Consider the following 23,465-nt stretch of genomic DNA (forward strand, 5'->3'; position numbering starts at 1 on the left):
CCTCGTCCCAGCCCAGTTAGTGTTGTGAAAGAGATGACAGCCAGCCAAGGTAATAAGAGGTTTGATACAGGAGTTTAGTGGCATGAAGAATGTATAATATTAGTACTGCCACACAACACACCGCCCACACACTGAAGAGTGGAAGTGGGAGTGTGCGTGCGTGCGTGCATTATGTTGTATTTATACAACGGTTGGGTCTAATCCTGAATGCTGATTGGTTAAAACCGCATTCCAGCGTGTGTCTATTCCATAAATTAGCACCGGCTAAATCTATGACGTTAAAATGCATATTTACTCTGTTCCATCTGCATGCACACCACTGTCTCATCAGCCCAGCCCAGCTATTTATAAAAAGCATCTAGACATTATCTCACATTTCTTTTAGACTAGCATTTCGTTTTCAACAGAGGAGATTTGTATAAACCTTTCTGTATGCCTCTCCGACATTTGCAACTGTTACGGCTCTCGTTGGTGGTATGAAGAGTGGACCAAAGCTCAGCGTGGAAAGTGTTCATGATTGTTTTATTTCAAAAAGGAACTCTAAGGTCAGGGCGTGACAGCAACATTGTTTCAATATTCAAATTCAATCTCCAGTTCTCACATAGTAATGAATGGGTAGGGAGTCGAGAGTCGGGATGAGACAGACAGGCAGGCAGCTTTTTCAGCCAGTCGAAATCAAGAATCAGCATACATTTTATGGATATATACAAAGAAATTTCAATAGAAACCAGGTCAAACAAAATGAAGTGCAGCTGGTTTTCAGTCTTTCCAGCTTCAGTTTGAAGTGATTGTGTTAGCTGTGGTGTTGGCTAGCTCCTCTGAACAACAGTGTCCTGACTAGAGAGCACATTTTCTATGCCAGGTGAAATCGCGCATCATTAGCTCATTGTAATGGATGTATCCAAATAAATGTCACTAGAAAACAGCTTAAACAAATGCAAATCCAGCTACTTTGTTGTTATTCTGGCTGCACTGTTTGATGTGACTGTGAATGAGCCGTTATTGGCTAGCTAGCAAGCAAGGGATAAGAATGTTTTCATCCAGTATGGCAATGGAACATTTAGAACAAACAACTGGGTCGCGTCCATGGATACAGAACAAAAAGACTTAATGACTGGGTCGCGTCTCTGCCATCCGAACCAATAGAACAAACGACCAGCAAGCTTGGGTAGCAGCCCTAGATTTGTGTCAGGACTATATCTTGTGGAAGGATGTAATAGTATGAATAAATTCATCAAAATAACATTTTTAATTAAAATATGTAAATCAATTATTTGAATATGTTGGTAAACCGTAATATAAAAGTGATAATGCCCCCGAAGCCGGTGTTTGGAGGATATATTGGCACGGTTTGCCGGCACCCTAACAACACCCCTGCCAATATATCCTCCAAACACCGGCTTCTCTGTCATCATCATCACAATGATGTGTGTGTCCTGTGACAGTGGATGGGCTGCCCAAAGTGACACGGACACATAGACGTATTTTCCTGAGCGTAACACACATCTCCAACAGCCTAAACACAGTGCCTCCCTCCCCCTCTACTACTCTCATCTACTAGACTGGAGCCTAGAGCTATTGCCACAATTGAAGAAGCTGTTCTGTTTCTGAAATGCCTTCTATTCAAAGCTGTAATTTGTCATGCCTTTATTTGTGGTGAAGATTACGTGTGTGTTGTGTTTGAAAGGTTTCCCTTGTAAGAAGTCAGACCCTTGGAATGAGTGTTTCTCAGTTTTACCTATAGAGGTGGTGCTTCACTATAGTCTCCTAAAAACAACATGAAGCTTTTATGAGAAAGTTAACTTGCAGTATGTGTTGTTTCAATCAATGTCATTGGTTTAGGCATTAACGAACAGCATTAACCTTTCTGTAAAGGTTCTGTGCCAGTGCGCTGTACTTTACTCTGTGAGCTGACATTGATATCATCTTTACAGTACATGACTCACACAGTGGTTGGTGGTGGCCTGATATTCATATTAATTCATCAATTATTTTATACGTCCATATGGTGTAATAATACCCATCTGTTGTATAGAGGTGCTTGGATTAGGTCCAGTTCCAACTTTCCTCCTCTGTTCTTAGCCTGTGTTGTGTTGCCTGTCTTTGTGTGTTAATATGGAAAAATAGAGCTGTATGAACTGGAACAAAACACATTTTGGGTCTCAAGTGACATACTATTCCCTACATAGCACACTTTGAATTTTGAAAAGGGCCCTACAGTAGCTGGTCAAAAGTAATGCACTGTATAGGGAATAGGGTGCCATTTGGGATGCATAGGAAAAAAGCAGTGGGTGGTAGATTGGGCAGGGAGGGTCCTACCTGCTGTTTTGGGTGCTTTAGTTTGGCCCACCCTGCCAATATAACCAGATGGTTAATCCTGCCACAATGACTCAATGCAGCTCCCTCCTTCACTCCTCTTTCTCTCCCTCTCTCCTCTGCTTTGTCCTTCTTTACCTGCCTCTCTGTGTGATAGCAGTCAGCTCCTTTACCTTTCTAGTGTGTTTGTAGCGTAACAAGTTACTCTCGTGTGATTGGCCGGCCGACCTCTTACTGTATTTCTGATTGGCCGCCTGGGCTGTCTGTCACTGTGTGCCAATGCAGCTGTGGACGTGGTTGGAGGAGCTGCAGAAGGAGCTGCTGGACGATGTGTATGCTGAGTCTGTGGAGGCGGTGCAGGACCTGATCAAACGCTTCGGCCAGCAGCAACAGACCACCCTGCAGGCCACTGTCAACGTCATCAAGGAGGGAGAGGACCTCATCCAGCAGCTCAGGTAGCTCACAGCGCACTCATCCTCCATCCTAAATCAATCCCTTCTAGCCCCTACCCGCCATAGAAATATGCTACCCCCTCTACTTTTGTAGATCTGAGCTAATTTACCAAGTAATAAAGGTAGTATTGTGTTTATTTAGAACTGTTCAGCATTGTAGAGCAGTATCACTGTCCCCCTAGGCTGTATTTACCCTACCATAAAGAGGCAACAGAGGTGCATTTGAAGCTTCTAAGAGCATGCCGTCTAACACATAATTAAACTCTGCTAGCTGTTCCACCACCTACAGTGTTACATGTCATTCATGATATTGAAAGGAGTGTATTTAATGTGTTTTTTCACCTATCTAACCTCTGACTCTGGCCTCCACACAGGGACTCTGCTATCTCCAGTAACAAGACTCCCCACAACAGCTCCATGGCCCACATCCAGAGTGTCCTACAGCAGCTGGACGAGGCCCAGGCTCAGATGGAAGACCTGTTTCAGGAGAGGAAGATCAAACTGGAACTCTTCCTGCAGCTACGCATCTTCGAGAGGGACGCCATCGACGTAAGTGGCCCCCATGTCCATAAAGTTCAGATCGATCAATCTATCATGTCCTCTATTGCCCGTATCTGACCGGTGTCTTCTCCAGAGATTGAATGTTTCACAGTCCGTGTTTCTGTAGTAGTTTTATCTGATAGTGTAAGGCCTTCAGTCCCTGCTGAGAGACTCAAACTAGTATTTCTGCTGCTGCTGTTATTCTAATCTCTCTCTTTCCTGTTACACCATCAAATGACTGAAGCAGTACAGTAGTTGATTAATGAACCTAGGTATTTGGTTGGATGACAAGTTGTCTTTTAAAGTTCATGTGGATAATCTTGTGACAAAGCTTAAATGTAAATTGGGTTTTTATTTTTGTAATAAGACTTGCTTCCCACTTATGGCTAGAAAGAAACTTGTTCAGGCCACTTTTCTCTCTGTAATTGATTATTATGACTTGTTGTATATGCATGCAACCTCCTCTGACTTACAGAGACTGGACTCTGTTTATCATGCATCCATGCGCTTTATTACAAATGCCAAGTCACTCACCCACCATTGCACATTGTACCAAATGGTAGGTTGGACCTCCCTTTATATGCGCAGAAAGATACATTTGTATGTGTTCATCTACAAAGCCCTTTTGGGTAAACTCCCTCTTTACCTCTGTAGTCTGGTCTCCTTCACCACCAGCAGTTACCATACCTGGTCTGCTAGGTGGTTGCTACTTAAAGTCCCCAGGACATTCACAGTATTAGGCAAGACTGCCTTTTCTTCTTGTGCACCAGACGCATGGAATAATCTACAATCCATGCTTCATCTAGATATGTTAGTGCCACTGAATGAATTTAAAATATTGATGGGAGACTGTTACAGAGGACTGTAAATGCTTTTTTTAGGCTGGATCATGTTGTTGTTTTGCATTGTTGTATGTTTTAATTCTGTAATGTATTGATTGTTGCTGCCTTCTTGGCCAGGTCTCCCTTGAAAAAGAGACTCTAGGTCTCAATGGGCTTTTCCTGGTTAAAAAAAGGTTAAATAAAACAAAATAAATAAATAATTAATTAAGCATTAGCTACAGCAGCCTTTGACATTATAAAGCCTGGACCACTGATATTCATGAAGTAATCATTCCCCTTTCTGGAAAGTTATTGTACTGAGGTGATGACTCATTTAAGGCTGTGTGTGTGTGTGTGTGTGTGTGTGTGTGTGTGTGTGTGTGTGTGTGTGTGTGTGTGTGTGTGTGTGTGTGTGTGTGTGTGTGTGTGTGTGTGTGTGTGTGTGTGTGTGTGTGTGTGTGTGTGTGTGTGTGTGTGTGTGTGTGTGTGTGTGTGTGTGTGTGTGTCTGCTGCACTACTATTGTGACATTACACCTCATTGTGAGATGGGCTGCATGTGCAGACTGGCAAGATGTCTCACGTCTCTCCCAAGTGGAAACCTACAGTCAGTAAAATATTGAGCCGTGCTTGGCACACACTGCCCCTTGCCTGTCTGCACATGCAGCCCATCTCACACTGAGGTGTAATGTCACAATAGTAGTGCAGCAGTCACACTAGTCTGTGTGGTATGAGACCACAGCCAGACTGGTACAGTATTTTCACCTCAGAGGTGCAGTACCGTAAAGCCTTCACATTAGCTGTGATCTGTGGGAGGGACGGAGCGATATGTCAGTCAGTCAATATGACACAGGAGAGAGGGAGGGAGAGGTTGTTTTTCCTCCACTCCTCCTCTTCACATCCCCGGGACGCTGTTCCTTCTTGGCTCCCAATGAGGGGTTAGGCAGCAACATGCTGGTTCAGGTTCAGGTTTGAGGTGAGGCAGAGGCATGGCACACAGTGTCCTAGTCAGTCCCAGAGCAGGATTCCTGTCCTCACGGAGCCAGTCTCCTCTCCATGAGCCAGGAGGAGGGAAAGATGGTGTGTGTACTTAGACTCAGAGAGGGGTTTCTACTCTGCTTTGTGAGAGCAGCCCGGCCCGGTAAGTGGCTCCTGGCGCCTGTGAAGGAGGGAACGTTAGAGAAGAGGAGAGTGGCAGGTGAAGAAAAGATGTTAGAAGAACTAAAGGCTTGTGATATTTATGGGAGCTTTGCCTCGCTGTCATTCAGCCTTCTGTAATGCGCTTATGAGTTAAGTGAATATGACTCCTACAGATCAGTCAGCAAGACATTTTCAAGAGAGATTAGTGAGTTTGGGATTTTTGGAGTTGTAGCACTTTGGACTGGATCGTAATGTTTTGAGAAGGGTTTTTGATAGGGCTGGGAATTGCTAGGGAACTCAAGACACAATATTATCACAATACATATTATCACGATACTTAGGTGCCGATACGATATGTGTTGCGATTCTCACGATTCTATATGTATTGAGATTCGCTACTGTGATTTTATTGCGATTTGATGTTCCAAACATATTGCTCACCATATGTCTGCTGCAGAGGGACAAGAGAGAACCATGAGAAAACAAGTTTTGATCAGTCATGGAAATAAAGATGCTGAAAACAAATTGGCTTCCAATTTAAAAAGAAAATGGAGAATACGCTATGGAGGAAAAATACTGGAGTTTTGGTGCAGGTACAGACAACTAGCACAAAAATAATATTGTCAAAACGACACGATACAATATATTGTCAAAAATAATAAACCGATATATAACTGTATCGAATTTCCCCATCACTAGTTTTTGAGCAGAAATAATGTTGGAAGCATAGATGTCTTTTGATGTTGTATGTACTTATGTTTATATGGTTGTTAGTACATGCTTGCTGAATACTTTGTGTCCACAGAGCAACTAGTACCTGTACATTACAATGCTGACATTACTTTTTGTTAGACTTCTTTCTCAAATCTTAAAGCAGTGTTTTCCTGGGGTTTCCTCAGACCTTTCTGTTATGACAGTTGTTAGCTGTTTGCCTTGTGCAAAGAATGGGCCGTTCTCAACCTCAGATGTGCTGTATAATTAATGGGGTTTGTACCTGTCTGTGGTAGCAGCCATGACTCTCTCTCATATTGTAAAAGCAAAAGAAGAACTGTTCTGTTATTGACTGAGGAGGTGTAGATCTCAGTATACAGCTTCTTGGATTATGAATTTACGAAGATTTGTGTTTGATCGACAAGAATGACCGTTCAGGTCATTTACTATAGAGCTCTGTCGCATGTTTCAGTCATAAACCATCTCAAAGATAGACAGAAAATACTTCTGCCAAGGAACTACTATTACATGATGATAATCATGAGAAGCCAACAATCCACATCCTATATCTTCATAGGTCTATGTTTTGTTTATCAAATCATACTATGTTGATCCAGTCATCAATTTGCTTAGGCTAGATGATAAAGGCTTGGTTTGCTGATACATTATCTCCAGGTTAAGATATTAAACAGTGAAGAGCGATGGATTAGCATATGGATCATAGCTGAAGGGAGTTTGTGGTTAATTACTACCGCGTTATAGTCTCTGACGTGTACATAAACAGTGAGAGTGTACACTACTAAGCCCCCTGTAGCCTGGCACTTCCATGAAGCAGCCATACTCTCAGTGAGTTAGAGCTAGCCCTATAGCCCTTACCACATGGAACCCTCCCCTCCACCTTCTCACTCACATGTTCTCCCCCAGAGGACAGTACAGTACTAGATAATACCGTACAGTACTAGATAATACAGTACAGTACTAGATAATACCGTACAGTACTAGATAATACAGTACAGTACTAGATAATACGGTACAGTACTAGATAATACAGTACAGTACTAGATAATACAGTACAGCACTAGATAATACGGTACAGTACAGTACTAGATAATACAGTACAGTACTAGATAATACAGTACAGTACTAGATAATACGGTACAGTACTAGATAATACAGTACAGTACAGTACTAGATAATACAGTACAGAACTAGATAATACAGTTCAGTACAGTACAGTACAGTACTAGATAATACAGTACAGTAAAGTACAGTACAGTACTAGATAATACAGTACAGTACAATACTAGATAATACAGTACAGTACAGTACTAGATAATACAGTACAGTACTAGATAATACACTACAGTACAGCTGGAACCTGAGGAGCAGAACAGAGGGTGCAGAGTGCCATCCAGAGGAAATGAAATGGCACAGTGGAGAGAATCAATAATTATTCAATTCGCAGTACTGCGGTTTGGAATTGAGCATTTTCCCATTCCTTCCTCAGAATCCTCACATTCTCCCATTCCTTTTCTGACTCCTTTTCTCTTCATTGTCAGATGCCTTGAGATTTGATTTCACTGCTCATGTGAATGGATGCAGGCAGCTGTATGAGCCTCTCAATTTCCTCCCAGTCATTTCTTTTTTACTACGTCTGCTGGATAGCCAGCCACCGCTTTAGTTCATGACCCGTATTACTTTTCCATAGTTTCCCCTCGACGACCATCACTCTGGACGCCTTGAATTTTCCTCGGACACATTCTTTACATTTAGCTCTTTAGTATGTGGCTGAGCAGCAGCTGAATGGGATTGTGATCCATGTGTGGAATGGAGACTAGTGCCAGCCTGTCTCTCTCTGAAGCATCAGGAAAGCGATTTTGTAAAACATACAATGGATTTCTATTATATAAAGACAAATTGAAATGGTAAGCTAGTCATTGTGAGTAGCCATGATATTTCGGATAGGTTTGGCAACAAAAATAATCACCACCCGGTATCCACCCTCTTGGTCCTTGGTCACTACATTGATTGATTGATTTTGACTTAATTCCAATGAATATGGAGGGTAACCGTGAAGCAGTGCTGTGGTTTAGGTAAGGTAAGTTAAGCCCAGTCAGGCCCAGCCCACACTGGCATCACAGAGAAAAGACTGACGGAGTACCCATCAGTGTGCCAAGATGGATGGGCATCATGATTCACCCTCCTTCAGCAAGTGTGCGTGGGTGGGTCCTTAAACAAGTGCTAACATCACAGGCAGACCATCTACAGTGTTGCCTACAGTCATGCCAGCTAGTCTGGGTAGTCCCTCTATAACCAAGGGAGAAGTGTATCGTTCTAGGAAACACTAAACACTTAGCTACTGTCTCTAAGATCAGTTTGGCTGGCGTTTTGATATCATTACAAATCCTTTCATTCTGACGCCAATTTAGTTTACACCCCTCTCAGGTCATATTCCACCTAGAGGGTTGGAAGGATCATCTGTGTGTGTTTGTACATATGTTTGTCCTGTACATGTTATGTCACTAGCAGTGACCTTTATTTCAAACTAACTTAGTGATCCCTGTGATCATTGTGTTTCTATGTCTATTTCTACCCTTGCAGTAGATAGTTTGTTGTTCAAATCAAATCAAATGTTATTGGTCTCATACACATGGTTAGCAGATGTTATTGCGAGTGTAGCGAAATGCTTGTTCTTCTAGTTCCGACAGTGCAGCAATATCTAACAAGTAATATCTAAAAATACCACAACAAATACCAACAAATACCTAATGCAGTTGATAGTTTGTTGCTGCAGTTGATAGTTTGTTGTTGCAGTTGATAGTTTGAATATCTATAGATCCTCTATAGGGGACTATCCAAATGAAGTGTTACCCATTGTCCTTCCCTCACACTCCCAGATCATCTCAGACCTGGAGTCGTGGAATGAGGAGCTGTCCCAGCAGATGGGTGAGTTTGATACAGAGGACCTGACGTTGGCAGAGCAGAGGCTCCAGCACCATGCTGACAAGGCCCTCACCATGAACAACCTGACCTTCGACGTCATCCATCAGGGACAGGAGCTGCTGCAGTACGTTACAGAGGTCCAGGCCAGCGGTGAGTAGTGGAGAAACACACACAGACGGATGTACACACACATGCACCTTTTCTGTCGTACACTCACACACCGACACATAAGATGGGCCAAAGCGCTGCTGCTGCTGCCAGGGCAGATGAGCTGTAAGCCAGGACGGGTCAGCTCAGCATTGTGGGTGAGAAGATAGGGAGAGGGGAGAAATGGGGAGGGACGTTTAACCCAGCTATCGGGCACTGGAGAGCTCAGCACAGCAGCGGCAGTAGGCCAAGGCCAGATGAGCAGATTTCACTGTAATCCTATGAACTCATGTCGCTGAGTAAAACCACAAGGCAGTGCTGCAGGACGACAGGCTGCATTGGCACACACACACACGTCATTGACGACATACACAGAGGAGATTTTGCATAATCGGAATGCATCCCAGAGTAGTTCTCTCCTGGACACCAAAGAGACAGACACACAGCGCTTATATGACAGACATGCTCTGTACTCCAGCAGCCCAATGCAGGTCTGGAACACAGGAGTGAAATGTAAGTAAAATAATGTTAATGGCAGATTCGTTCCTGTGTGTCTGACTGTCTGGCCATATGGAGCCACTGATGTATGTCTGTATGCTTACCTAATTGTCACTCTTTTACATGTAGTCGAGACTGATTGTTTTGCATGAGGAGAGAGAGAGACCTTGCTTCTCTCTTTTAATATTTGTATTAGGTTTGGGTTGCATAATGGCTCTTGTTCTTTGTGTTGTTTTCAGGATTTGCTACAGTAGCTGATGAGCTCTCTCTCTCTCCTTCCTTCTCGCTCTCCTTCTCTCTGTGTCCCTCTCTGTTTCTCTCTCGCTCTCCTTCTCTCTGTCTCCCTCTCTGTTTCCCCCCTCTCTCTCTGTCCAGGTGTGGAGTTGCTGTGTGACAGGGATGTGGACATGGCTACTCGTGTTCAGGACCTGCTGGAGTTCCTCCATGAGAAGCAGCAGGAGCTGGACGTGGCGGCCGAGCAGCACAGGAGGCATCTGGAACAGTGTGTCCAGCTACGCCACCTTCAGGCCGAGGTCAAACAGGTAAATACGTCTTTCTCTCTCTCTCTCTCTCTCACACTCTCACTCTCTCTCACTCTCTCTCACTCTCACTCACTCTCTCACTCTCTCCTAAGACTGAAACACAGCAATGCGTGCTGGGAAGGTAGAGCAGTCCTTTAGAGATGACCAACGGCCCAAAAATGAGGAAAAAGAGAAACTAGGCCAGCAGGAGCATCATCTGTTAATCTTATTCTGTTTATTCATTTATTTCATTTTCCTCATTCGGTCATCGTTGTAGAGCGAGAGATTACCCGTGTCCTGGAAGGGAAGAGAGGCCTATGTGTGTTTTTGTGGCTATAAGCTGAGAGAGCAGGCCAGGCAGAATACAGCAGTAGGTGTTCTGTCTGTCTGTTACTCACTGAGCAGAGGTTAGCCTCTTCCCTCACACAGCCGCTATGCTGAGCTTGGAGTTTGGCAGCAGTGATAGCACAGAGCATGTGTCAGATACACAGCAGGTGTGCAGTGCTGACTCAGAGTGGAGCCCGGAGACGGAGACGGTGTGGACGCTCTGGCAGGCCGTCCCTGTGTGGACAAAGAGGAGGGTGGGAGGGGGAGAGGTGGGGAGGCGAAAGGGTCGGGGTTGACGTGTCACAGCTGACTTGAACTTGCCCTGACGCTTGATGTATTCCCTTGTGTGTGTGTGTGTGTCAGGGTGGTGACATGGTGGGTTAGGCCTGTATACTGGAGGTTGTGCTTATCTGTGATGATGAGTCTTTATTACCATGTCCATTATCAACGTGTCTGCGGTTAATGTAGGTGCTGTGTGTGTGACTGTTTATCTTAGTCTGATGTGTGTGTGACTGTTTATCTTAGTCTGACCCATTACTGATTCTCTCTTCGTGTGTGTGTGTGTGTGTGTGTGTGTGTGTGTGTGTGTGTGTGTGTGTGTGTGTGTGTGTGTGTGTGTGTGTGTGTGTGTGTGTGTGTGTGTGTGTGTGTGTGTGTTTCAGGTGCTGGGTTGGATCCGTAATGGAGAGTCCATGCTGAATGCAGGTCTGATCACAGCCAGCTCTCTACAGGAGGCAGAACAGCTACAGAAGGAACACGAGCAATTCCAACATGCCATAGAGGTAACTCTCTGTTCCATCTCTCTCATGTATTCCTCTTCTTCTCCACCCCTCTCCACTCCTTCTCTTCCTCCTCCTCTTTTCCTCCTCTCCGTGACCCCACTTTCCGAGGATGTCTCAGGGAGAGTGGGATATGTAAAAAACACACTTCCGATTCACACGTGCATATTAACACACCCTCGTACATGTGTGAAATAGGACAAATATAAGCACCCAGCAAATTCTTATTATTTTCCTCATCTCCATCCCCCTCCTACTCCTCTCCTCTCCTCCTTCTCTCATTATCCTCCTCCTCTTCTCCTTCCGTCTACCCTCCTCCTGCACACCTCAGTAAAAACCAGAACTTCCCCCACTCCTCTTTTCATCCTGTATTCATCATAAATCATCCCCCTCTCTGTCTTTCACCAGAAACAGGGCCCTGTTTTCACCCCAGAACATGTTTCCGTTGAACTCTTCTGAGCAGGGCTCATTTTAAATGCAGCCGTACTGCATAAAGGACTACATTCTGCAGGGCTGAGATTATGCAGGCAGGTTTCTGGAGTCATCTACTCACTGTGGAAGGAGAGGAAAAAACCCTGTTGGAGATTATTAGTCCCAGTTACTCGATGGATTTGATTATGGGATTGTAATGATATTGTCTAATGCTGTGGTGTGTTAACAGTCATGGTAGCAGAAGCCAGGTAGAAGACTCACATGGTGAATAACACAGACTCCTTTCCTGTAGCCGTAGCCTCCTATCACATTCCTCCGTGTTCTTGTGAAAATTTGAAGATGTTAATGTGAACAATATTTATGAAGTGGAAACACTTTTATTAATCACCTCTCTCCCTCTCTCTCTCCCTCTCCTCAGAAAACCCACCAGAGTGCATTGCAGGTGCAGCAGAAGGCTGAGGCCCTACTCCAAGCCAACCACTACGACATGGACATGATCCGGGACTGTGCAGAGAAGGTGGCCGACCATTGGCAGCAGCTCATGCTCAAAATGGAGGACCGGCTCAAACTGGTCAACGCCTCTGTAGCCTTCTACAAGACTTCCGAGCAGGTGGGTGGGACATTTCTAACTGTTTCCATGGCAACCCGCCAGAGGAGGCCCATTGGCCCCTACCCCAGTAACATGGCCCAGATTAGGGTATATTAACCACTCTAGATAAGGTGGTATTATATGGTATTACACTGCAGTTTGCCATGTATTTGCGTTCATGTACTTAGCGTGGTCTCTGTGGTGCATTGTGTGTCGTGTAGTTTTGACCTGTGCTGTGTGCTGCTCTGTAGGTGTGCAGTGTGCTGGAGAGCCTGGAGCAGGAGTATAAGCGTGAGGAGGACTGGTGTGGGGGAGCTGATAAACTGGGCCCGAACAGTGAGTCAGACCATGTCACACCCATGATCAGCAAACACCTGGAGCAGAAGGAGGCCTTCCTCAAGGCTTGTACACTAGCAAGGCGGAACGCTGACGTCTTCCTGAAGTACCTGCACAGAAACAGTGTCAACATGCCAGGGATGCTGTCTCACGTCAAGGCTCCTGAAACACAGGTCAAAAGTAAGTGGCTCTTTTTTTCCTTCCCAATCAAATACACCTTACATCGTTCTTTACTGTGGTGTTACTTTCAGCTGCCCTCTTCTTTTAGACAGATGGGATGTGTCCCAAATAGCCCCCTATTCCCTATATAGTGCACTACTTAAGTGCTTTAGTAGTAGACTGTAGGACTAGCTTGCCTTTTGTGACATAGCCATGGTTTAAATGATAACGTGTCTGTTGTGGTTTTGTCAGACATCTTGAATGAGCTGCTCCAGAGAGAGAACCGGGTGCTGCACTTCTGGACAATGAGGAAGAGGAGACTGGACCAGTGTCAGCAGTATGTGGTGTTTGAACGCAGCGCCAAGCAGGTCAGTGCTGCTCCTCAAGGAGAACTATACCAGAACGGTAACATTCATGACTACATAGACAGAGTCAACACAAGCTTTAAAAGTAGACAGTAACATTTTTTTTTTTTTTTTTTTTACCGTTATTTTACCAGGTAAGTTGACTGAGAACACGTTCTCATTTGCAGCAACGACCTGGGGAATAGTTACAGGGGAGAGGAGGGGGATGAATGAGCCAATTGTAAACTGGGGATTATTAGGTGACCATGATGGTTTGAGGGCCAGATTGGGAATTTAGCCAGGACACCGGGGTTAACACCCCTACTCTTACGATAAGTGCCATGGGATCTTTAATGACCTCAGAGAGTCAGGACACCCGTTTTAACGTCCCATCCGAAAGACGGCACCCTACACAGGGCAGTGTCCCCAATCACTGCCCTGGGGCATTGGGATATTTTTTTTTTAGACCAGAGGAAAGAGTGCCTCCTACTGGCCCTCCAACACCACTTCCAGCAGCATCTGGTCTCCCATCCAGGGACTGACCAAATCAAAGCCTCCAAATCTGGTTTCATTCCCATTCAGTGATGTTTTTGGAGAGGAATTGGAAATGAGGTAGACTGGTAACAGCACAACGGTAGTGCTACCACAGCTATAATTACATGCCCTACATTTTAACACTGGCTTATTGTAGTGCAGTGTCTTTCCTCTCCTCATTCTCTCCAAACCTTCTCCTCTCATTTAGTCAGTGCTGATTGACGGACCGATGTGTGCAGCAGAGCAGACTGAAGTATATCTCAATTGGAGACTGTTTGCTCCCCCATGTGGGCTGTTGTTAGCATTACACTGGTCTGGAGAGGCAGCAGTGAGGAGTGCATCTTCCTATCCCCGCCTAGATGTCAAATGTATAGAATGGTCTAAGGAGCCCACAAACAACTTACTTGTAAACAAACACTGTATAGCCACAGAACATGGTTAAAACCATACGTTTGATATCATGGATGGTCAGTCCTTGCATCCATAGCTCTGTCTATGAATTTGAGAGTAGTTACATTTCTCTAGCCCCATCCCTCAGTTGGTTAGCAAAACAGGGGCAGGGAGTCCGCTTTGATATTGTTTTAATTAAGGATTCTAGCTTTATGTCCATGACGGGGCGTGAACAAGTGCACACTTCCTCAAAGGGTGAAGGCTAGGGAATAGGAATTAAACATTGGTGTGATGACAGATAAATGATCTGGACCTCGTCTCGTTGTGATTGGTCCACAGGCTCTGGAGTGGATCCACGACACGGGAGAGTTCTACCTGTCGACCCACACCTCCACCGGATCCAGTATCCACCACACACAGGAGCTGCTGAAGGAGCACGAGGACTTCCAGATCACAGCCAAGGTAAAGGTCCCCTCCAGCAGTGTCCAACACTATCAAACACCACCTCACTCAATCAAATGGCATCTACTGGATGTAATCTATGTATTGTATAACCTTTGTAGTTCTGAATCAGACTGTACGGGTTGTTTAGACTGTGACGCCTGTAAGAACCTTAGCCAGTGTGTTGAGATGTAAAGGGACTAGTGTCAGTCAACCTGTCCCATACATACACCGCGTAGGGCTGTCTAGGATCTGTTTAGGTTGTGCAGGGTATTGGCCATCTGCGTGGACGCGTCCCAAATGACACCCTCTTCCCCACCTACTACATTTGACCAGAGCACTATGTACCCTAGTCAAAAGTAGTACACTATATTCGGGAGTAGGGTGCCATTTGGGACGCTGCGGGTAGTGTGTTTTGCTGCCCTGCCCTGTTTGTGGCCCTGTGCTAGGTATTATGATGCTGTAGCTATGAGGCCCAGTCACAGGGCAGCCCATTGTCCCTGATGTTCTGGCCTCCTGAGTTATTGTGTGGCAGAAAACTCTATTGTAGTCATGAACCCCTGGCACAGTGGGATTTGGCTCCCATGGTTGACACGCACACAAACACAGGCACACGCACACACACACAAACACTCCGCGGCCCCCGTTCGTTCTCTCTTTCACTCTCTCTCTCTTTCTTTGTATTGACAGCAAACCAAAGAGAGGGTGAAACTGTTGATCCAGCTGGCGGATGGCTTTTGTGACAAAGGGCACGCCCATGCGCTGGAGATAAAGAAATGGGTCACCTCTGTGGACAAGCGCTACAGAGACTTCTCCCTCCGCATGGACAAATACCGGTCCTGTCTGGAGAAAGCACTGGGCATCGTATCCTCTGACTCCAACAAGGCCGTGAGTACTGGAGGACAGGGTGGAGGAATGTTGGAGTGGAGGGTTGAGATGAAAAATGGTGTATGTGTGGGAGGGGGGAGGTTGTGTGTGTGTGTGTGTGTGTGTGTGTGTGTGTGTGTGTGTGTGTGTGTGTGTGTGTGTGTGTGTGTGTGTGTGTGTGTGTGTGTGTGTGTGTGTGTGTGTGTGTGTGTGTGTGTGTGTGTGTGTGTGAAACAGATGAAAGGTGGGATTTGAAAAGTGTGTGTGTGTGTGTGTGTGTGTGTATGTCTGTGTGTGTGTGTGTATTTGCATGTGTACTTGCGTGCTCACGCTCATGTGTGAGAGTGTGTGTCTCTGTGTCTGTGTCTGTGCCTGAGTCTGTATCTGTGTGTGTCTGTGCCCGTGTTCCCTCGGCGTTGCCTCGTAAAGTCCCCTGTCTGTCCTACAGAGTAAAGGGCTGCAGCTGGACATCATCCCCGCCAGCATCCCAGGGTCAGAGGTCAAGCTGAGGGATGCTGCCCACGAACTCAATGAGGAGAAGAGGAAGTCTGCCAGGAGGAAAGAGTAAGCATTCACATACACAGTGGTTACACAGTTTGGTGGAGAAGCATCATTGTTATTAAAAGCAGTGGCAGTTGGGAATACCAGACAGGAAAGTTTGCACCGGATAACAGAAATATTTAACGTATTCATACTGCAGTAATTAACATTAGTATGGTCTAACACTTACCATTTATTTCATTTAAGATATTTTCATGATATCTTATAAATAATATTCCGATTTTTTTTTAAGTATCACATACTGTATTTAACTTCAAAGTCAGAGCCACAGGAAGGTTATTGAAATAATGAGGCGGTCGAAAAAGTGAGCTACTTGTAATTTAGTTGCCCTTTCCTTTTGGGACTTTGATGTTTGATGTTGCATTTAGGCCATGCAAAATTTTAATTTAAATAAACAACACATTTCACTGCACCTATCTGGTGTATTTGACAATAAAACAATATTTCTCTGGGGTTTTACTTTACTGTACTGTATGTGAGCATCCCAAATGGCTCCTGGTTCCCTAAATAGTGCACATCTTTTGACCAGAGCCTTAGTCAAAGGTAGTGCACTATATAGGAAATAGGTTGCCATTTGGGACGTAGAATATATCAGTAGTTCCCAACCTTTTCCTTTCCCCCGAAAGCGGGAACCACAAAAGACATACTCTCTCTCTCTTTCTCTCTGCTGCAGTTCCCACAAGTTGAATGTTTTTTTCCCAGGTTCATAATGGCAGAGCTCATTCAGACAGAGAAGGCCTACGTCAGAGACCTGCGGGAGTGTACAGATGTAAGTACTGAGAAACCGCCACTCCATTCAACCTGTGACACATTCACACTCGTTTACTGACGGACTAGACAGTGGCCCCTAAAGGGGTTGATTTTTGAAAGGATAACATTATGTAAGCCAAGGCCCAAGGGCAATGCAAAAGGTGTGCTTGATTGATCTGGTTTAGTTTTAGTTGGTGGTTTTCTAGTTGTAGAAATGTCAGATCAGGATTACAACCAGGTAAAGACATTGTGTTGTTCTCTGTGTGGTTTCTAGACCTACTTGTGGGAGATGACCAGCGGTGTTGAGGAGATCCCTCCAGGCATCGTCAACAAAGAGCACATCATCTTTGGCAACATGTTGGACCTCTACGAGTTCCACCACAAGTTAGTGTTCTGTACTGGAGTTACCCAAACCGGACTCCCATTGCCTTCTAGATGCACTGGAGTGGCTCAATCAACCTAAGACCGGTCTATAGTAACTCAACCTGGGTCCTATTTATTAGTACACACCATAAATAATAATGAAAACAAGTGTTTCTTATTGGACAAGTTCAGGTAGTCCCTCCTCGTTTTGCCCCGTTTAGTTCTGTTCGGTTCGTAGTGAATACGATCCGGATTTTAGATTTCCTCAGAAACTCTCTCTCTCTCTTTCTGTACAGCATCTTCCTGAAGGAGTTGGAGAAATACGAACAGCTACCTGAGGACGTGGGTCATTGCTTTGTCACCTGGGTGAGTGTCTCACTGTCTGGACAAGCCAGCTTACAACACTGACATAGGTTGACATGGCTGAGATGTTGCGGGAATATTGTGTCTCTTAACATTTGTGTGTCCATTTTGTAGGCAGATAAGTTCCAGATGTATGTGAACTACTGCAAGAACAAACCAGACTCTACCCAGCTCATTCTGGAGCATGCAGGGCCCTATTTTGATGTACGTGTAGATGAGTACCAACTTAGGCATGCTATAATACTTAATACGTCAAATGTTGAACCACTAATCAAATTCTGCAAGGTCTTATTATGTGGTCTTTTGAATCATATCATTTGAAGTACTGTTTATGCTAATAGTTTTTGAATAAATACAAGGAAGCAATATTATGCCGGTATATCAGTTATGACGGTAGCCTCCAAATCTGGCTTATCCGGGTGATTTCTGGGTGTTTGGCAGTGAGGTTGATCTTAACAGGAGTTGTAGTGGTAGTAGAGGAGGGAGGAAGAGGGGTAGATGAAGCCTACTCACAGAAGATTGACCTTAGGTTGCTGTCAGTGACCTCCAGTTCTGAGGAGAGAGGTATCTCCATTCTCCATCAGTGCTGTCTGTCTAGGTCTAGGAGCAGGATTACACTGGCGACTGCTGCTTCGGCGTCTCTGTGCCCTTTAAGACGTCTCTGTCTTTTGGTTTCCAGGAAATTCAACAGAGGCACCGGCTGGCCAACTCCATATCCTCATACCTCATCAAGCCTGTCCAGAGAATAACCAAGTATCAGCTGCTTCTCAAGGTACTGTACACTGGCCAAATAGAAACAGTCGCTAGACGACTCTGTGTAATAATTATGTAGCATACAGCAGAGGAGGTTCTGGTGCGCCCTCTGTTCTCTCACCCTCTGTAGTCTAGCTTGTACAATGATCGTGTTTATTGTACATCACATCGCTAGTTGTCAACAAAGCTACAGTGTTGGAAGCTAACTGCATCTTGCATGGAACACAATCCATTACAGCCTTTATCTTTTGTTGGACTTTGAGGTTTGTGAAATGCAACTGAAGATTTGTGTTTGTTTTTCTGTGTGTGTGTGTGTGTGTGTGTGTGTGTGTGTGTGTGTGTGTGTGTGTGTGTGTGTGTGTGTGTGTGTGTGTGTGTGTGTGTGTTTGCGTTTCCTCTTCAGGAGCTGCTGACCTGCTGTGAGGAGGGGAAGGGGGAGATCAAGGATGGTCTGGAGGTGATGCTCAGTGTCCCCAAGAGAGCCAACGACGCCATGCACCTCAGCATGATGGACGGTAGGAGCAAATATACTTAGAACTAACTAAGGGTTTTTCCCCTTTTATTTGTGGTAGGAGGACTAGGCCTTGACTTATTGGACATTCCTTTTAGCTCCTAGTGGAGCAGGGCTGGACTAACTCACAGGAAGCTTTCATGGAATATACAGTTGAAGTTGGAAGTTTACATACACCTTAGCCAAATACATTTAAACTCAGTTTTTCACAATTCCTGACATTTAATCCAAGTAATAATTCCCTGTCTTAGGTCAGTTAGGATCACCACTTTATTTTAAGAATGTGAAATGTCAGAATAATAGTAGAGAGAATTATTTATTTCAGCTTTTATTTCTTTCATCACATTCCCAGTGGGTCAGAGGTTTACATACACTTAATTAGTATTTGGTAGCATTGCCTTTAAATTGTTTAATTGGGTCAAACGTTTCAGGTAGCCTTCCACAAGCTTCCCACAATAAGTTGGGTGAATTTTGGCCCATTTCTCCTGACAGAGCTGGTGTAACTGAGTCAGGTTTGTAGGCCTCCTTGCTCGCATGCGCTTTTTCAGTTCTGCCCACACATTTTCTATAGGATTTAGGTCAGGGCTTTGTGATGGCCACTCCAATACCTTGACTTTGTTGTCCTTAAGCCATTTTGCCACAACTTTGGAAATATGCTTGGGGTCATTGTCCATTTGGAAGACCCATTTGCGACCAAGGTTTAACTTCCTGACTGATGTCTTGTGATGTTGCTTCAATATATCCACATCATTTTCTTTCCTCATGATGTCATCTATTTTGTGAAGTGCACCAGTCCCTCCTGCAGGAAAGCACTCCCACAACATGATGCTGCCACTCCCGTGCTTCAAGGTTGGGATGGTGTTCTTCGGCTTGCAAGCTTCCCCCTTTTTCCTCCAAACATAATGATGGTCATTATGGCCAAACAGTTCTATTTTTGTTTCATCAGACCAGAGGACATTTCTCCAAAAAGTACAATCTTTTTCCCCATGTGCAGTTGCAAACCGTAGTCTGGCTTTTTTATTGCAGTTTTGGAGCAGTGGCTTCTTCCTTGCTGAGCGGCCTTTCAGGTTATGTCGATATAGGACTCGTTTTACTGTAGATATAGATACTTTTGTACCTGTTCCCTCCAGCATCTTCACAAGGTCCTTTGCTGTTGTTCTAGGATTGATTTGCACTTTTCGCACCAAAGTACGTTCATCTCTAGGAGATTGAACGCATCTCCTTCCTGAGCAGTATGACGGCTGCGTGGTCCCATGGTGTTTATACTTGCGTACTATTGTTTGTACAGATGAACGTGGTACCTTCAGGCATTTGTAAATTGCTCCCAAGGATGAACCAGACTTGTGGAGGTCTACAATTTTTTTTCTGATGTCTTGGCTGATTTATTTTGTCAAGCAAAGAGGCACTGAGTTTGAAGGTAGAACTTGAAATACATCCACAGGTACACCTCAAATTGACTCAAATGATGTCAATTAGCCTATCAGAAGCTTCTAAAGCCATGACATCATTTTCTGGAATTTTCCAAGCTGTTTAAAGGCACAGTCAACTTAGTGTATGTAAACCTCTGACCCACCGGAATTGTGATACAGTGAATTATAAGTGAAATAATCTGTCTAAACAATTGTTGGAAAAAGTTATTGTGTCTTGCACAAAGTAGATGTCCTAACCGACTTGCCAAAACTATAGTTTGTTAACAATAAATTTGTGGAGGGGTTGAAAAACTAGTTTTAATTACTCCAACCTAAGTGTATGTAAACTTCCGACTTCAATTGTAGGTTTAGAAATTATTATTTGAATCAAGTGACTTGACAGTCCCCTCTTCCTCCTCCTCTTTCCCCCTCCAGGGTTCGATGGGAATATTGACTCACAAGGAGAGCTGATCCTGCAGGAGTCCTTCCAGGTGTGGGATCCCAAGACTCTGATCCGTAAGGGACGTGAGCGCCACCTCTTCCTATTTGAGATGTCCCTGGTCTTCAGCAAGGAGGTCAAGGACTCTAACGGACGCAACAAGTACCTCTACAAGAGCAAGCTCTTTGTAAGCACAACCTGTCCACTCTCTCATCACAATGGCTGGAACTCAGACTTGAGATCAGCATGCTTAACTTAAATTAAAGTCTCCCATTCACATCAATGAAGGATTTACGGAAAATAGTTGCCTGCGCGGATCTCAAGTCAATACTTTTTTATCAACCCTATATTTACTCTCTTTTTCTCCTGTTCTTTCTCTAACTCTGTTTTTGTGTTGTCTCTGCTCCAAGACTTCAGAGCTGGGTGTCACAGAACACGTGGAGGGGGATCCGTGTAAGTTTGCTCTCTGGGTTGGGAGGACCCCCAGCTCAGACAACAAGATGGTGCTCAAGGTAACTGGTACATTATGACTTAACAGTAACCCAGCAAACAATCAAGCGCAATGAATATGTATATATTTACTCCCACTTTTGCCCAAAACGTATTTCCTTAAGTGGGTGTTACTGTGAGTTTTAAAGATTTAAGTTCAACCCTCTACAATTCCGCCCAAAACGTACTTCTTTGAGTGTGCTTTACCAGGCCTACATTATGTGTTCGAGTTTGAAGATTTGCATAACAGTTCATGCACTTAGAGACATATCTGTGTGTTGATGCATTGTGAGTCATGGCACACACACACACACACACACATATACACACACACACATACATACACACACATGCTATGTACACTACCGTTCAAAAGTTTGGGGTCACTTTTTTTTTTAAATGTCCTTGTTTTTTAAAGAAAAGCACATTTTTTGCCCATTAAAATAACATCAAATTGATCAGAAATACAGTGTAGACATTGTTGATGATGTAAATGACTATTGTAGCTGGAAACGGCTGATTTTTAATGGAATATCTACATAGGCGTACAGATTCCCATTATCAGCAACCATCATTAATGTATTCCAATGGCACGTTGTGTTGGCTAATCCATTTTTATAATTTTAAAAGGCTAATTGATCATTAGAAAATCCTTTTGCAATTTTGTTACCACAGCTGAAAACTGTTGTCCTGATTAAAGAAGCAATAAAACTGGCCTTATTTCGAATAGTTGAGTACCTGGAGCATCAGCATTTGTGGGTTTGATTACAGGCTCAAAATGGCAGGAAACAAAGAACTTTCTTCTGAAAGGCCCCGGTGCACAACTGAGCAAGAGGACAAGTACCTTAGAGTGTCTAGTTTGAGAAACAGACGCCTCACAAGTCCTCAACTGGCAGCTTCATTAAATAGTACCCACAAAACACCAGTCTTAATGTCAACAGTGACGAGGCGACTCCGGGATGGTGGCCTTCTAGGGAGAGTTGCAAAGAAAAAGCCATATCTCAGACTGGCCAATAAAGATAAAATATTAAGATGGGCAAAAGAACACAGACACTGGACAGAGGAACTCTGCCTAGAAGGCCAGCATCCCGGAGTTGCCTCTTCACTGTTGATGTTGAAACTGGTGTTTTGCAGGTACTATTTAATGAAGCTGCCAGTTGAGGAGTTGTGAGGCATGAGTTTCTCAATCTAGACACTCTAACGTACTATCCTCTTGCTCAGTTGTGCACCGGGGCCTCCCACTCCTCTTTCTATTCTGGTTAGAGCCAGTTTGCGTTGTTCTGTGAAGGGAGTAGTACACAGCATTGTACGAGATCTTCAGTTTCTTGGCAATTTCTCGCATGGAATAGCCTTCCTTTCTCAGAACAAGAATAGACCCACGAGTTTCAGAAGAAAGTTGTTTGTTTCTGGCCATTTTGAGCCTGTAATTGAACCCACAAATGCTGATGCTCCAGATACTCAACTAGTCTAAAGAAGGCCAGTTTTATTGCTTCTTTAATCACCACAACAGTTTTCAGCTGTGCTACATAATTGCAAAAGGATTTTCTAATGATCAATTAGCCTTTTAAAATGATAAACTTGGATTAGCTAACACAACGTGCCATTGGAACACAGGAGTGATGGTTGCTGATAATGGGCCTCTGTACACCTATGTAGATATTCCATAAAAAATCACCAGTTTCCAGCTATAATAATCATTTACAACATTAACAATGTCTACACTGTATTTCTGATAAATTTTATGTTATTTTAATGGGCCCAAAAATTATTTTCTTTCAAAAACAATTACATTTCTACGTGACCCCAAACCTTTGAACGGTAGTGTAAGTATTTTACACATTATATAATGGCAGATTGACCATCTTAATCTGTCCGTTATATAACAGCAGCACACTCTTGATTATTGTTGCATAGTTCCAATGAAGACATGAGTGAGTCATATGCTAATTATGTGTCCACGCATTCACAACATTCACACAGCACTGAAGGGCCCTTTAAATGGCTCCTCGGAAATGACTGAAGTTAAGATGCCAGCATGAGAATTCCTCAATTGTGAAACATACTGTAATCGATTGAAAGGTCCTTACTGAATGAAAGGAACATGGCGGAATGTCCTTTGTGTGTTCTGTCCATGTACTCTGGTAAAAATAGTAAGCATTTGGATAATTTCTATCAATGAAGGCATCAGGGTTGACTGTATTAACACAGCTCAGAACATACAGTTAGTGTTGCATCATAGATACAGTCAAAATATTGGGAATGTGTGGACTGAGATCTTTCTTGACCGTCCGTCCGTCTGTCTCCTCAGGCGTCCAGCATAGAGAACAAGCAGGACTGGATCAAACACATCCGGGAGGTGATCCAGGAGCGTACCATCCACCTGAGAGGAGCCCTGAAGGAGCCTATTCACATCCCCAAGGCCACCACAGTCAAACACAAGGGCAGAAGGTACAGTACAGCGCTCCACCTTGTACCAACCTCAGCACTTCTCACAGGCTTTCTTACGGACCATACAAGACCGACTGCATTGGACATTGGTTTTA

The 23,465-nt window shown here is 44.2% G+C and overlaps 1 protein-coding gene across 5 annotated transcripts in view; it reads left to right on the forward strand.

The window, feature by feature from the left end:
• LOC129837732 (triple functional domain protein-like) overlaps nt 1-23,465 on the forward strand; it is a 138,158-nt gene that overhangs the window by 83,609 nt on the left and 31,084 nt on the right. For all 5 annotated transcript variants that reach the window (XM_055904130.1, XM_055904129.1, XM_055904126.1 and 2 more), the window contains 20 exons: nt 2,602-2,771; nt 3,143-3,317; nt 8,875-9,070; nt 9,941-10,107; nt 11,076-11,195; nt 12,043-12,234; nt 12,465-12,729; nt 12,961-13,076; nt 14,316-14,438; nt 15,108-15,305; nt 15,733-15,848; nt 16,548-16,614; nt 16,870-16,979; nt 17,255-17,324; nt 17,436-17,525; nt 18,001-18,093; nt 18,478-18,589; nt 20,430-20,620; nt 20,844-20,945; nt 23,231-23,370. In XM_055904130.1, coding sequence (XP_055760105.1) covers nt 2,602-2,771; nt 3,143-3,317; nt 8,875-9,070; nt 9,941-10,107; nt 11,076-11,195; nt 12,043-12,234; nt 12,465-12,729; nt 12,961-13,076; nt 14,316-14,438; nt 15,108-15,305; nt 15,733-15,848; nt 16,548-16,614; nt 16,870-16,979; nt 17,255-17,324; nt 17,436-17,525; nt 18,001-18,093; nt 18,478-18,589; nt 20,430-20,620; nt 20,844-20,945; nt 23,231-23,370 — 2,813 coding nt within the window. The remainder of the gene's footprint in view (nt 1-2,601; nt 2,772-3,142; nt 3,318-8,874; nt 9,071-9,940; nt 10,108-11,075; nt 11,196-12,042; nt 12,235-12,464; nt 12,730-12,960; nt 13,077-14,315; nt 14,439-15,107; nt 15,306-15,732; nt 15,849-16,547; nt 16,615-16,869; nt 16,980-17,254; nt 17,325-17,435; nt 17,526-18,000; nt 18,094-18,477; nt 18,590-20,429; nt 20,621-20,843; nt 20,946-23,230; nt 23,371-23,465) is intronic.

The sequence above is a fragment of the Salvelinus fontinalis genome, chromosome 38 (genome assembly GCF_029448725.1).
Source record: "Salvelinus fontinalis isolate EN_2023a chromosome 38, ASM2944872v1, whole genome shotgun sequence".
NCBI classification, from domain to species: Eukaryota; Metazoa; Chordata; class Actinopteri; order Salmoniformes; family Salmonidae; genus Salvelinus; species Salvelinus fontinalis.